Raw genomic sequence first — 15,604 nt, 5'->3', positions numbered from 1 at the left:
ATATGATAGATCTAGTCTTGATAAATTATACATCCAAAATGACCTCTCCATCATTACCTATAAAAAATATAATGAATTAATTATAATCCATGCAAAACAAGTATGATTGTCTAGAGACATTTATTATCTAATCTTTTGATCACCAACCTCCTTCAAAAAAATAAAGATAAAAATCTCCCCACTTGTATATTTCCAACTTGTAGACCTCGAAGCAAGGTTCGCTAAAAGGTAGAAGAATGAAATTAACCTAATAACCTCAGTCAACAACACAATGGTAAACAAAAAAAAACCTCTTTCATATTTTCCAATTAATAAATAAAAAATCTTAATTAATTAAGAAACCTATCTTCCTCTCTCCATACAAACACACCATCCATGAAACATAAATACATATTGGATAATTAAATCAAATTGAGAAATGAAGACAAAAACTACATAATTTAAAAAATAAAAAAAATAACTTATATTTCTCTCTCTACATAAGTACACAAGAACACACAATTCATGGAAATAACTAAATATATCTTGGATAAACTAAAGTAAAAAACAAAAATAAAAAGGGAGAGAGGAGAGACATCATCTCACCATCTTAAGCAACCTCATTTGAGCAAATAAAGATAATAACCTAGCTACTTTTTTCTCTAACGCATGGTGAAACCCTAGATCCAAAAAGTATCTCAAATTGAGCAAGAATGAACAAAAAGTGGCAAGAGAGACATAAACTAAGCTTTCTTAGCAACCTCTTTCAAAAAATGAAGGTCAAAACTTCTCTCTTTGTATTTTGTCAAATCTAGAACTCCAAAATAACCTCTAATGGAAGGTGGCTGCGAGAAACAGTTCTGGTCACGGAAGAAGAGGGAGTATTTGTACTAGAAACTTCACTGGTGGCTAGCTTAAGGAACTGCGAGTGAAAACACATTTACACTAGCGGTTTATTACTTAAGGAAACCTCCACTGCAAATTGTGCATTTACATTGGCGTTTTTTTAAATGAACTACTAGTGTAAATCTATTTACATTGGTGGTTCACTTAATAGAACCGCTAGTAAAAATGCACTATTTACACTTGCGGTTCCATTAAGTGAACCGCCAACTACCAGTGTGTAAATAGATTTACACCGGTGGTTTTTGAGTTAGGTTGATCGTTTTCTTTGCACTGTCGCACGATAAATAGAGCTACGAGTGGGATGCTCGCCGAGTTCCTAGGCGTTCCGTTCGCCGACGATGAGGAGAGCATTGGTACACGGTTTAGATCCCATAATGATTGCCTGCTAGCTGTAACAATGTGAACCAGTTTCACCATTACCGGTTTCACCAAAACTGGTCAACGATGGGCGGATGTACCGTTCAGCCCACATCCTGCTTCACCATCACTTATAAATAACAGGGCCGGGATCGGAGCACCACACGGAAGGCATATAGCTGTCTCGTGCTTAATTATCCATACTGATGGCCAGCTATACTAGTACTAGTGGCCAGTTCGCCGTAGGGAAAGTAGCTGCAGCGAACCAAGATGATGAGACGTGCATGCATGCTCTGAAGCTCCTTGGCGGATTAGCCGTACCTTTTACCATCAAGGCGGTCATCGAGCTCGGCATCATGGACCTTCTCCTGGCCGCGGACCGCGCCATGACCGCGGAGGCGCTCACGGCAGCGTTGCTATGTCCTGCTCCTGCTCCGGCTGCTGCTGCTGCTATGGTAGACCGCATGCTCCGGTTCCTAGCTTCGCACGGCGTGGTCAGGTGCGCCACCGAGTCGGAGGAGTTGGGCTCCGATGATGGCAAGAGCTGCCGGCGCTACGCGGCGGCGCCGGTGTGCAAGTGGTTTGCAAGGGGCGGCGGCGTGGAGTCGGTGGTTCCGATGGGGTTCTGGATGACAAGCACGACCAACATGGAGACATGGTACGTCGTCCGTGCATACAATTGCTTGATGTTGTGTCCTAAAACTGAATTTTGATTAATGATTGATTAGACCCATATTGTTTTGAATTTATTTCTAAGTTGTGTACTATATATATGTTCGAACTGCTTAATCAAATATTTCCCTTTTTTTAAAGAGGCAACATTTCACTCTATTTTTTTGTCCATCTATTTTTTTTGATCCATTTCCCTCTAACTACCGAATAGTGAAGTTTCTTCCATCCAGACTTATATATATAACCTCTACTCACATGAGTTAGAATAACTTACGTCTAGAGTTTGATTCTAAGATTGTCATGAATAGCTATGAATCCTTATCAATAGGCCTTAACTCAAATAGAAACAGAAAAAAAAGAGATAAAATAGATTCCTAAGCTGTCCTTATCTTTTATCTTTTCTACTATTTTCACGTACAATTCTTTCTCTCGTCGTTTTTTCTCAGATCTATACGATTTTCTCATGGTCTGTTTTTTAATTTCCGTTCCATTTTTTCTCCAGCTCGTATCCATATTAGTTTAACAATTATAATATACTAATAATAAAAAGCCAAACCACAAAAAAATATTTGATTACACAACCCCAAAAAAGATGTTTGGTTGCACAGCCCATATCTCATGGTTTGTTTGAACTCTTTGGAAAATGATCTATCTTTAGGGAGTCTTAGGTCTTGTTTAGTTCCGAAAATTTTTTGGTTTTCGGGACCGTAGCACTTTCGTTTTTATTTGACAAATATTGTCCAATCATGGAGTAACTAGGCTTAAAAGATTCATCTCGTGATTTACAGGTAAACTGTGCAATTAGTTTTTATTTTTGTTTATATTTAGTGTTTCATGCATGTGCCGCAAGATTTGATGTGACAGGAAATCTTGAAAAGTTTTTGGTTTTCGGAGTGAACTAAACAAGGCCGTATAAAAGTTTTCATCTCTATAGCTAGGAGATGTCTACAACACAAGAGGATATAGGTTGTTTCTGTCACGTACAATATCTACTTTTTTTAATCTTAAATAGAAGAGTAGCAAGATGGGTAGCCGTTTTTATTTACACGTTTTTTCTTTCTGCTATGATAATTTCTGTCACACGGGATACCTAGGTGACCCACCTTTGCGATCTTAAGTAAAAGAGCCAAAGGGTTTGCGATTCACGATTCTTTTTTTCAACTTCAATTCACGATTCTTGGAAGCCACGGATGAAGCCATCGTTTTCCCCCTTTTTCAAGTTTCCTCTTCTTTACTGCCAGAATCATGAGTCGATGGTTTCCCATCTTCAAAATAATTATGTTTTTTCCACCTAAAAAATTAGTAGTACAAAATAAGTGTGAAATTAAAAAAGAAAGTAAAAAAGACAACAAAATAGGCATTTGAACCATTAGCGCTTCCTAAAAAAAAGAAGGTATACACTTCACATCACTATTGCATTTCTCGTTTGACACAAAATCAGCAATTATGTTTGCACATGCTTCAGATGACGGATCAAATTGTGAATTGAGATCTTGAGTAGTTTGTGTTGGGATGATCTCGGAAAGAGTCACGTGACCGAGTCCCCAGCGAGGCAACACCCCCACGCACGTGACCTGACTGGGTTCGCAAAACTAAACTTTGGTTGTGACTTCACCCAAAAAAAAATCTAAAAATTTTCAAAATTCTCTATCACATCGAATTTTTAGACGCATGCATGGAGTATTAAATATAGATGAAAATGAAAACTAATTGCATAATTTGTCGAAATTTACGAGATAAATCTTTTGAGCCTAGTTAGTCCATGGTTGGACAATAATTACCACAAACAAACGAAAATGCTATAGTGTCATAAAGTTTTTACCTTCATAAACTAAACACGGCCTTCCTTTACCCGGTGCTGATAAAAAAAAGATTCCCTAACCATCTCAATAGCTGATGCGAACGAGAAAGGTTAGCCACACCAAACCTTAAGCACCCGATCTAACCAAAGCACAGGAGTAAAGGGATGGCTGCCCCATGTCTTCTTCTCCGATCTCATTGACGAGGTCATCGTCATCACCATCAAATTGACCAAGAAGGGAATCACTGTTGATAGAAGAACACCAGTAACAACCTTTACAACTATGAGATATATCTTCTCGGGCTCTATGTGTCTGGGCCTACTCCAAATAGACACAGTCCCGGCACATAAAGCATAATGACTTCCTCCTCTAATAATGAAGCCAAGCTCAAGAGGTCTACTAATCTAAGTCTTAGATTATCTATCCTAATCATGTTTGCATTTTAATCCTAAGTAATTTCTAACAGTTTATCATCGAGATCGGCATAAATAAATAAATAAATATACTTTTAAGTTATATGCATGTACTAGTGCAATCCTTATTAAAGGGCGCAACATGGAAAATCAAAATAGGACACTCATCATAATCATCTATGGACAAACTAATCTTAGCCTAATATATCAGCAATAAACTCTTGGCTTACTTATATGAAAGATCATAATTACAATGTAGGAGGAAGTTGTCAATAACTAGGTTTTAGTTAACTGTTGCAACACACGGGCATATTTGCTAGTATAAAAAAACAGGCCAGGAAAGATGGAGGGTGGGATAATAACCAAATAGTTGACGGCCTATACAACTTAGGCCTTGTTTTAGTTCCCAAAAAAAATTGTAAAATTTTTCAGATTCCTCATCACATCGAATCTTGCGGCACATGCATGGAGCATTAAATATAAATAAAAGAAATAACTAATTGTATATTTTAACTATAATTTACGAGACGAATCTTTTGAGCCTAGTTAATCTATGATTGGACAATATTTGTCAAATACAAACAAAATGGTATAGTACCCATTTTGCAAAAAAAAAATAGAACTAAACAAGACCTTATTGCTCCGTGTTGTTGTGACTTTTATATATAACTTTTCAAACAAAACTTATCAGGCTTTGCTATGGTACCCTAAATAACTGTGAGCCGTCTATTTATTTTGATCAGACAGTCTCCTTTGGATTTGATACGGATACGTCACCCCCTTTATCTATTACCTCTTATTATTTCTAGCATTTAGACCCCATAAGCCTTTTGATTTGATGGGTCAAATTTTCTTAAATTTGATCAAGTTTATACAAAGTAATATGAATAATTATTTGTAGATCGTTTGGCTTCCACATGTCATCTGCCTTACTTTGACTATCATGTCAAACGTAGAGCCATGGCAAGAGTCCAAGTTCGATAACGATGACTATACTCTCCTAAGGCCCCCTTCACGGGTGCTAGCTCACTACTACATATTTGGCCTTCTGCCCCTTTGGATTATAGGATAGGAAAAGAATAGGAACAGGAAAAACTCGAAACCAGATGGCATGCTTCTCTGATATGGCCTTTGGGCTTTCTTTAGTTGAAAAAAAAAATTTACAAAATGAATATTGTAGCACTTTCGTTTGCATTTGACAAATGTTATTCAATCATGAACTAACTAGGCTCAAAAGATTCTTCTCGCAAATTATACACAAATTGTATAATTAGTTATTTTTTAATTTATATTTAATGTTATATGTATGTGCAGTAAGATTTGACGTGATGAGAAATCTAAAAATTTTTACAAAATATTTTAGGAACTAAACAAGGCCTGTTGGTGCTTGGGTGAAACAAAGGAACCAGCTGTGATTCCATTTTTTAAATCAAACAACTCTACACCAGAGAGCATTGAAAGCCGACAGACTGTCACCAGGTTACTGCACCAGTGGCTGCACCAGTGGCTGCTTAACAGCCCACATAGTCGTCACCAGAAGAGATGCAACTCACGCCAGAGCCTGCTCTTTACCGCCAGGCAAAAAAATCAACATGCGAACCAACGTGGCTAATACACGCGCGCCATTTCATTATTCTCGCCAGGAAAGTTTCCAAGAGCTCAGATCTCATGCTTTTTTCCCTCTGAAATTCAGCTATAGGACTCCAATCGCATGATTTTCTTCGTTTTTCCTATGAAACTTTCCTTAGGAATGTGAATCCTCCAAAATTCCTATGCCCATCCTATAAACCAAAGGGGGCCTAAAGGTAGTAGTTCTGATAGAGTATTTTTTTCCTTTTGTTTCTACCACACGGGTTCTTCTACATCGTGGTATACTACGTGAAAAATGATTTGTAGGAATGTTACTCTTTTTTTAGGGGTGGCTCTATATTGAGCTGTCCCTATAAATGGTTCTCAAACAAGCCACCCCTGTAAATCGATTTATAGGAGCGGTTGGTGTTTTTAGCTACTCCTACGAATAGTATCTAGTTGTAGGGGGCTCAATATCTAGCCGCCCCTATAAATTGATTTGTAGAGGCGGCTCTATATTGAGGCGCCCCTACAAATTAACGCTGAATATTTAAAATAAAGTACTAAATTTTGAATTTTTCAAAAATGACATTGGATGCTTCAAAAAAAATTGAAATTTAATTTCAAATTATTGATAAACACTTATTTCTCTTTTTTATCTCTGGCTAAAACTTGTAACTAGTCTTTCTCTCTCATACTAACTCCAAATGTGATGGTTTTTTTCTAAATGTTTCTAAAATTATTGTCTCTCAAGATATTATGTTCTTACTGCCATGCTTTTGGTTATCTTTTCTTGTTTATATTTTAAAATTTAAATTTAAAAAATGACAACTTCGAATAATATTTTAAAACCAAACGATTTTGGCTAAAGAAGTCATGAACATAAAAGTGTGTAGCTCATCAAGATGTATAATTTTTGTTTTGGGCATTTTTTTCTTATGATAAACTGAAAGTAATATTGTTCACAAATCTTACATATCTCTCTTGTAGTTTAGTTTATGAAACTACATAAATTACAATAGAAATATATAAGATTTGTGATCAATGTTAGACCCACCATGTCGGATGAACATTTGACCAAATGACCAAAATAAACTTTGTAGATCTTGAGAAGCTATAGAATTTTGTAGTTGACAACTTTTTTGTTTGAATTCATTTTGTCAAGAAAAACTACATTTGAACTTATCTAATTTGAAATTGGAATTTTTCAAACGACCTCGGATGGAGAAACAACCAAAATAAACTTTGTAGATCTTGAGAAGTTATGAAACTTTGTAGTGGCAACTTTTTGATTTGAAATCATTTTGTCATATAAAACTACATTTGAATTTTAAAATTTAAATTTTTCAAACAACCTTGAATGGAAAAACCACCAAAAATAAAACTATAGATCTCAAAAACTTATGAAACTTTATAGTTGACAAGCTTTTGATTTGAAATCATCTTGTTATGCAAAACTTTGTTTGATTTTCTCAAATTTAAAATTCAAATTTTGTAAACGATCTCGGATGGAGAAACTACTTAAATAAAAGTTGTAGATCTCAAAAAATTATAAAACTTTATAGTTGATAACTTTTTGATTTGAAAATGTTTAGTGCCTCAAACAATTAATTAAACTCGATTTAGTATAATATTTGGAGAACCAAAATGGCTTATATATACATAAGTGACAAAGAAGAGGTACAGCAGTAGAGGATGGTACACGTGAGCAGAAGGTTGTGGGTTCGAAGGGCCACCCCCTACAAATGGTGTATTTGTAGAAACACCCTAGTAGGTGCATGTGGCCAAACCGCCTCTATAAAAGCTATTTAACTGCCCTTAAAAATACCTCTATAAAAGCTATTTAGCCGCCCTTAAAAATAGTATATATAGTATAGCCGTAACTGTGTGTAAGAAAATATTTACATATTACACTGTTAGTTCTGGTCACCTTGCTGGTCCATAGACATGCAGTCCAATTGACTAAACTTTCCAAAAAAAACCTTACGTTTTTACATTAATCAATTTGTAGGCACAACATAAAAGATGGAGTGTTAGCGGGAGAAACACCGTTTGACAAAGCATACGGCATGCCAGTGTTTGAGTACCTTGGTGCAAACGGGACAATGAACACGTTGTTCAATGAGGCAATGGCGAGCCATTCGATGATCATAACGAAGAGGCTACTCGAGGTCTTCCGTGGCTTTGAAAATTACAGTGTGCTTGTCGATGTCGGCGGCGGCAACGGCACCACGATGCAAATGATTAGAAGTCAGTATGAGAATATTAGTGGCATCAACTACGACCTTCCTCATGTAATTGCGCAGGCATCTCCAATTGAAGGTCAGTTCATTCTTTTTCTCTTTTTAATTTTTGATGAGATTTAAGAAAGTTATTTTTATCTGTAAGAAAATTTCAGTTGGAATATTTGTATATATCTAAGTAACTGAAACATTTATCAAAAAAATCTAAATAACTGAAACAATATGGTTCTAGAATTTTTTTGGGCAAATTTGTTCACTTTAAAAAAGTTAACAAAAGGCCACCTCTTCCAAATAGACTAAAATCATGTTGGAAAAACATAGTAACAAAAGACCTTACATATGTTGTCTATTTATCTAAATAAATAAATATATATATATGGTTATACTTTTTCTATATACTACTGTAATGGTATTATAATAATATATAAAATCTAGGCTCCTTTGCAAAAACATATTAGGATTTTTAGTATCATAAATATATGTGTATATAGATGTACTCAAACTGATAAATAAGTGTACATTGTGCGTAATACAATTTATTGAAGATATAGAAGTAATTACTCTTAGGGAGTACGAAAAATGCACACTATAGGTGTGCTTTGTTTTTCTCCTTGCAGGGCCCTTGCAACAAAACAAACAAATATGGTAAATTGACATAATATATAATTTTCAGTGATCAGATCCTACATAAGATATGCTATCCTATACCTTGTTCGTTTGGCTGATAAACTATGACAGAAATTACTGTTGATTGATTTGTTGTGAGAAAAAAAAACACTGCTCATATGCACACAATGTCAATGCTATATTGCCATGTTTCTACTACTCTCTCTGTCCTTGTCTAATTATAAATAAAGAATATTAATGTTATAAATAATTATCATTAAATTTGTCATGAGATATATTTTCATAATGTACTTATTAGGTGTCATAAAAATAATATATTTATTATCTATCTATATATATTTTGGTAGATACGTTAGCTAAAAGCGTGCCTAGAATTGCATTCTTTCTTGTACAGACATAGTATTTTGAATAACTGGTTTTCTATTCATGCAGGTGTGGAGCATGTTGCTGGCAATATGTTTGATAATATTCCACGTGGAGATGCAATTATCCTAAAGGTCGATTTCTTGTTTTTTAATTTGTATACAAAAAACTTTCTAAAAACTGTTTATAGTCATATTTGTTCATTAAAAAAAAGAATCACAGGCACCCATCATATATAAGTTTTACTTTTAGCACTACTTTGAAATAAAGCACCACTTTGGTTCTTCGCCCTCCTACTGAGACTAGCCTTATAATTTCACCCAGTGGCTTAAAAGCATCAACCGATACGTTGTTGGCAGCTTAAACGCCCAATTGTTTTCCAACTGTCATTGACACACACTACAACCGGCTAATAATAACCATTTAAATTAAACTACAATAATGCACACGCGTTGAAGATAGTTAATTATATATTTATAAACAAATATTCATGTATACGTGGTGCTGCGTGCAGTGGATTCTCCACAATTGGGGCGACAAGGAGTGCGTCAAGATCCTAAAGAATTGCTACACAGCTCTCCCGGTGAACGGGACGGTTATCATTCTGGAGTACATCCTCCCGGAGACACCAGAAGAAACACTAGCATCGCAACTAGCGTTCGACTTCGATCTCGGCATGATGCTGTTTTTCGGCGCCAGCGGTAAGGAGAGAACAGAGAAGGAGTTGTTGGAGCTCGCCAGAGAGGCCGGCTTCTCTGGAGACTACACGGCTACATACATCTTCGCCAACGTCTGGGCCCATGAATTCACAAAGTGATTAATTAAAGTAGCTCTCTTATTAATTAATAAGCAAGCATGTGCTTATTAATTAATTATACTCTGCTTGCATCTTCGTTCATGTACTTGTTACACTCATAGTAAGGATGTGCTTCGTCGCGGTGTATGAATATCATGTCGTCGCACATCCATCCAGAATAAGGCATACATATACATGATGCCGCCATGTAAACATATATATGTTGTGTATGCCATCATACCTTGTATTGTACTAGCTTGCTTATTGGTCCTTAAAAATAAATATTTTATGTATTTGTAATAAATCAAAGCTATATCAACTTTGAGAAAAAAAAATTATGAGTCTAGTGTGTGCAGATGAAATGGTTGTATCGTCGTCCCGTACTGATTTTGTTAGAATAAATGGGATTGTCCCAATAGAAATTCCAAAATTTCCATGAAGAAATCTCAAAGACTTATTCATGTGTGCAAAGAGTGGGAGTGGGAATTCTTAGTCCCACCTTGTGTGTAGAAGTGGAAGTAGTCATACTTAAATATGAAAGTGCACTCCGCTTTTTTTATTCTAGTTTGATGAGGAGAAAGGAAGCTCAAAGGCACCCGCTCACGTGCCTTGCCTCATAGGACCGGTTGTCTCTTTTTGCAGTTTTAGTTTTTGGTTATTTGGCCTTTAAGTTTGCATATAGGAGTCCTAAACGGTTTAGATTGTGATCGTAAAATAAGATCTGGTCCGACATTCCTATATGTCACTACAAAAAAAAAAAATTCTTTTGTAAAGCGTTTTGCAAAAGGCCTCGGAGGCGGGCAAGATTTTCAGCTGCCATGGTAAATGTCTCGAATTAACTGTATGGCGGGTATTTTTTATTAACCTTTATTAACCGAGGCGGTTATTGTAACCACCTCCGTTAATCAATTTACTGATACGGACAAATTAAAATACCCGCCTTAGTTAATATAGATTAACTGAGATGGTCAATCTAACACAACCATCTCAGTAAAACATTAACCGAGGCGGTTTATTGTAATGCAACCGTCTCGGTAAATTAGGCTCAACCCAATAGCCCACTACCGTTTCGATATATAAACAAATCACAAACCTACCAGCCTTCTCTCCTCACTCCACTCTGCAACCGCACAACGCCCCTGTCCCCTTCCCAACTCCTCCCCTCCACGCGTAGCCCCCCACGCATGCCCCCTTCCCTCCCCAACGTGCGCGCCCCTCCCCGACTCCTCCTCTCCACGCGCACCCCCTTCCCTCCTTAACGTGCGCGCGCCCTCCGCTCCTAGACGGCGGCACTCCTCCCCGTGCATGAGATGTCCATGACGCGTGCCCCCTCCCCTCCCCGACGTGTGCACCCCTCCCCTCCTGACTTGTGCGCCCCTTCCCTCTCTTCCCCGCGCCTGGGATGTCCACGACGGCAGCCTTCCCCCCTCCTCCGGCATGAGAGGCCGGATCTGGCGAAGACAGCGCGGATCCACAGCGATGACAACATGGATCTACCCCTCTCTCAGTGGTGCCCCACATCCCCCTCCTCTACATCTGGCAGCGGCACCCTACCCCTCTCCCGGCGGCGCCTCACCTCCCCCTCCTCCACAGTAGGCAGCGACACACAGGGTGCCCTTCTCCTCCGCAGCATGTAGCGAGGACAGCGAGGTCGGTGGTCTCAGCGACGGCACACTAGGCGTGGGGCAGCAACAGCGGTGGATTGGGCTCAGCAGGCTCGTCGATGGGCTTTTTCATTTATTTTATTTTTCTGAATTATTTACCGAGGCGGGCAAACAAACGCCTCCATTAACGCTTGATTAACTATGACCTTCTGTTGGAGGCGTGTATCTTGCCCGTCTCGGAAAACTATTTTTGCCCGCCTCGAAAATATTTCTGTAGTAGTGTATACAACCTATCCGCCAATGCCAAAATACATCTAATCGAACTAGGGTTTTTGCCTCTTCTCAGTGTTGCGCTGTCACCATAGTCTCTTGATCCCAAGCGCCTATGGACACCGGCGACCGGGAGAGCACGTCTACAGAAGCTTCGTCCTTGCAATCCTGCACTGAGAGGATGAATAAGGTTTTTTAAAGCACTCTTCGTGTGACTGCTCGATCTAAATGTCCATAACAGGTCATCTTCCATCTAAGTCAGGCGACTTCGATCTCGAAATGATGCTCATGTTCGGCGCCAGCGGTAAGGAGAGAAGAGATGCTAGCTTCTCTGGTGACGATTACTACCTTTTTTGGCAGGACTGAATTGGCTGGCTAGGCGCGCTGCCGTTCGGCAGCCCCAGTAGGGCTAATGTGGACTTTTTTTTTCTACAATGTATACAAGAGTTGGAGGTGGCTAGAGTATGCCTTAGTGGGCTTGTTGCTAATTGAGTCGTGCTGGGCCAGTACGCCGTGCTAAGAGAGGAGCCCAGACACAGCCCTCCCATCAGGCCAGGCCACCATGAGCACGGCGGCCATCAGGCTATACACTACAGGAAAACCGAGTTTTGCCGAGTGTTATTGCTTTGACGAGTGCCAAAAGTCGGCAAAGAGCCTCTTTACCGAGTGCCAAAACATGGCTCTCGGCAAAGAGCCTCTTTGCCGAGTGTTTAGCCCGGCCTTCGGCAAAGATGGTCTTTGCCGAGTGTCGGACACTCGGCAAAGCAAGGCACTCGACAAAAGGTGACGGTGGTACACACAGTTAGTCTTTGCTGAGTGCCAGAAGTCTGACACTTGGCACAAATGGTCTTTACCGAGTGCTAGGAATTTGGCACTCGGCAAAGAATTTTTTTTTAGTTTTTTGTCTCCAAATTTTTTCTACTAACTTTACACTTTATTTTAAAGCCTAAGTTAAAATTTGGCACAATTCTCGATATATTTCATATATATATTTAATTTATTTCGATTAAACGTATTTCTTCCGAAAATACAATATTAAACTACAGGTGCATCCAATCATAGAATTAGTTGGTTGGAAAAATGATATTCATAATACTTACTATAGTTTGAGACTATTTCCAGGAGTACACCCGGAATTTCGAAATTCTTGTACACGAAATATGGCGACAAAGTTGTGGGAGAAATGCATTTTAATTATATAAATTACAAATGAAGTCCAAAAATCATTAAACTTGACGACATGTTTTTACATCACATGTAGATGCTATGATAAAAATTGAGGAATGTTTCACAAAAGTTATCACGTACGTTAGTTATAAACGTACACCTCTCATATGTGATCACATGTGAAATGAAGTGAGAGGCGTTGGTTTATCACTATCGTACATAACAACTTTCGTGAAATGTTTTCAAATTTTTATCATAGTCTCCTCATGCGATGTCAAGACATGTCGCTAGGTTTTAAGATTTTCGGAGGTTATTTGTAATTTATATAATTAAAATGTATTTCTCTCGCAACTTTATCACCATATTTTATGTATAAGACGTTTGAAATTTTAGACGTGCTTAAAGAAATGGTCTCAAACTATGGCCTTATTTAGTTCTGAAAAGTGAAAAGTTTTCGGTACTGTAGCACTTTCGTTTGTTTGTGATAAATATTATCCAATCATGGACTAACTAGGATCAAAAGATTCGTCTCGTGATTTACAGCTAAACTGTATAATTAGTTTTTGTTTTTGTTTATATTTAATGTTTCATGCATGTGCCATAAGATTTGATGTGACGGAGAATCTTGAAAACTTTTCAGAGTGAACTAAACAAGGCCTATAATAAATATTGTAAATATCATTTTTACAATCATCGTATTCTATGATTGGATGCACCTGTAGTTCAATATTGTATTTTTAGGAGTAATACGTTTAATCGAAATAAATTATATATATATATATAATATCAAAAATTGTGTCAAATTTTAACATAGCCTTGAAAATAAAGTACAAAGTCTGTAAAAAAGTCTGAAGGCAAAAAAAATATATGGTCGAGTGCCTTGAGTAGGCCCTTGGCAAAGAAATAGCATAGTTGCTTTGCCGAGTGCCCTATAGCAACTGACACTCGGCAAAGGATAAATATTTTTTTTTTAAAAAAAAATACGATTAGAGTAAAGATTTATTAATAAAAAAATAGCACTTTTTTTAAAAAAATAAAACAGAAAATAAATATTTTTTCAAAAAAAACTTTGGCTCTCGGCAAAAGGAAATATATATTTTTAAAAATGAAAACCGGAAATTAAAAATTTTAAAAAAAAAGAAAAAGAAACTTTGCCAAGAGCTAGATCTAGAGCCTCTCGACAAAGGAAAAACCCGTATCCACTCAAAAGCGCTGACTGCCAGGGGCCAAGCACAGTGGCATCAACCGTGAATACAACCCGCTCGGACTTCAGCACAGTGAGCTCGTTCCTTTCCAGCACCTGGTGCCAACATAGATTATCTCTATAGATGGCCACCAGGCCGGGCCGGGCCGGCCCGGCCCGGGCCCGAGCCGGGCACGGGCCGTAGCGTGCCGTGCCGATTTGGCCCACGTGCCTGCCGTGCCGTGCCTCAGCGGCCCGCGTGCCTGGCCTTCGGCCCAAGCACGGGCCCACGGGCTGACTTCGTGCCGTGCCGGCCCGCGTGCCCGGTGGGCCGGTCCGGCCCATAGCCCGGTTTTGTAAAAAAAAACAAAATAACCACACAATGACAATGATCACTTCACCAACATAATGCCATAATCAATTTTTTACAACTCTCAACTTCTCAGATTCACAATCTCAGTCGTAAATCATAGAAATGATATAAAAACATGTAATATAATGCCAACCCCTAAAACTCGGGCCGTGCCGTGCCAGCCCGCGGGCTCAGAGGTCGGCCCAAGCACGGCCCGCACCACCGGGCCGGGCCGGCCCGGGCCCACGAGTTACCGTGCCGGGCCGTGCTCGGGCCGGGCCAAAATGCCGTGCCGTGGGCCGGGCCGTCGTGCCTCGGGCTACATGGCCATATATAATTATCTCTGTTACTCAGCCTGTCGTCCGGGGGCCTAGCTTGGGTACTGGTGTACTCAATCTGCACCCAGACGTCCAGGCCCATGATACTTTTCAGGATCAAGGTGGTCCTGCTTGTCAGGATATGCAGCACGATGGCGACATCCATCTTCCACATGCTTCAGCTACTCCACAACAGGCTACGGCGCCGGCCAACAGGGCGCCGCGTCAGCCATGACACACCTTGCGTGGAACTGCAGGGGGGCAGGCGACCTGCGCAGTTCCACAATGAACCATCTATCCCGGCTACTAGTATCAACTAAGGCCTAGGTATGTTTTATTTCTGAAACCCACAATTCTTCTATTTCTAAATCTTTCTTAATTAATCGTTTCCAGTTAAAAGATGCTCATATTGTTCCCTCTGTTGGCCATTCAGGTGGCCTCTGGCTTCTCTGGAAAGATGAAGTTGATGTGAATATCTTTGATCAAAACCATCACTTCATCTTCGCAATATGTACTGTTAGATCTACTAATCAAAACTATGGTTTAGTGTGTATGTATGGTGACCCGCACAATAGGACTTTGGATGTAATTTGGGATCGAACTTTGTTACCTCCAACAGTAATCTTCCTATCCTTTGTATGGGGGACTTTAATGAACTGATGCGTGCCAATGAAAAACTAGGTCCTACTGTTGCTGATGCTAGACGTATTAGTAATTTCTGCGCTTATGTCTAACACTGCGGCTTTATCGATCTAGGTTATAATGGTCCGGCTTACACATGGACTAATAAACGTTTCTCCTCTGTTCCTACTTATGAAAGACTTGATCGTTGTCTAGGTAATGCGGACTGGTGTCTGAAGTTTCCCACCACTACTATTTACCATTTACCGATGATGTACAGTGATCATGCTCCCATTCTGGCGGTTCCAAACTCCCAGCGCAGGCGTACTTGCAAACCTTTTCGTTTTGAAAACTGGTGGTTAA

At 39.0% G+C, this 15,604-nt stretch overlaps 1 protein-coding gene across 1 annotated transcript; it reads left to right on the top strand.

The window, feature by feature from the left end:
• On the top strand, positions 1,393-10,062 carry LOC8080888 (eugenol O-methyltransferase). Its single transcript, XM_002445091.2, has 4 exons — positions 1,393-1,900; positions 7,710-8,020; positions 9,001-9,065; positions 9,446-10,062. Exons 1-4 carry the CDS (start codon positions 1,449-1,451, stop codon positions 9,746-9,748), a joined length of 1,131 nt encoding a protein of 376 aa, XP_002445136.2. The 5' UTR covers positions 1,393-1,448; the 3' UTR covers positions 9,749-10,062.

This window comes from Sorghum bicolor, chromosome 7, assembly GCF_000003195.3.
Source record: "Sorghum bicolor cultivar BTx623 chromosome 7, Sorghum_bicolor_NCBIv3, whole genome shotgun sequence".
NCBI lineage: Eukaryota > Viridiplantae > Streptophyta > Magnoliopsida > Poales > Poaceae > Sorghum > Sorghum bicolor.
The sequence above is the reverse complement of the archived record's forward strand: the minus strand, read 5'-3'. Positions and strand labels throughout refer to the sequence as shown.

What these genes read in the sequence shown, in the direction of transcription:
- LOC8080888 (XM_002445091.2), top strand. Translation starts at nt 1,449, where the DNA reads ATGGCCAGCTATACTAGTACTAGTGGCCAGTTCGCCGTAGGGAAAGTA. An exon ending in ACGACCAACATGGAGACATG is followed by an intron (nt 1,901 to 7,709) that starts GTACGTCGTCCG and finishes ATCAATTTGTAG; the next exon opens with GCACAACATAAAAGATGGAG. An exon ending in GCAGGCATCTCCAATTGAAG is followed by an intron (nt 8,021 to 9,000) that starts GTCAGTTCATTC and finishes CTATTCATGCAG; the next exon opens with GTGTGGAGCATGTTGCTGGC.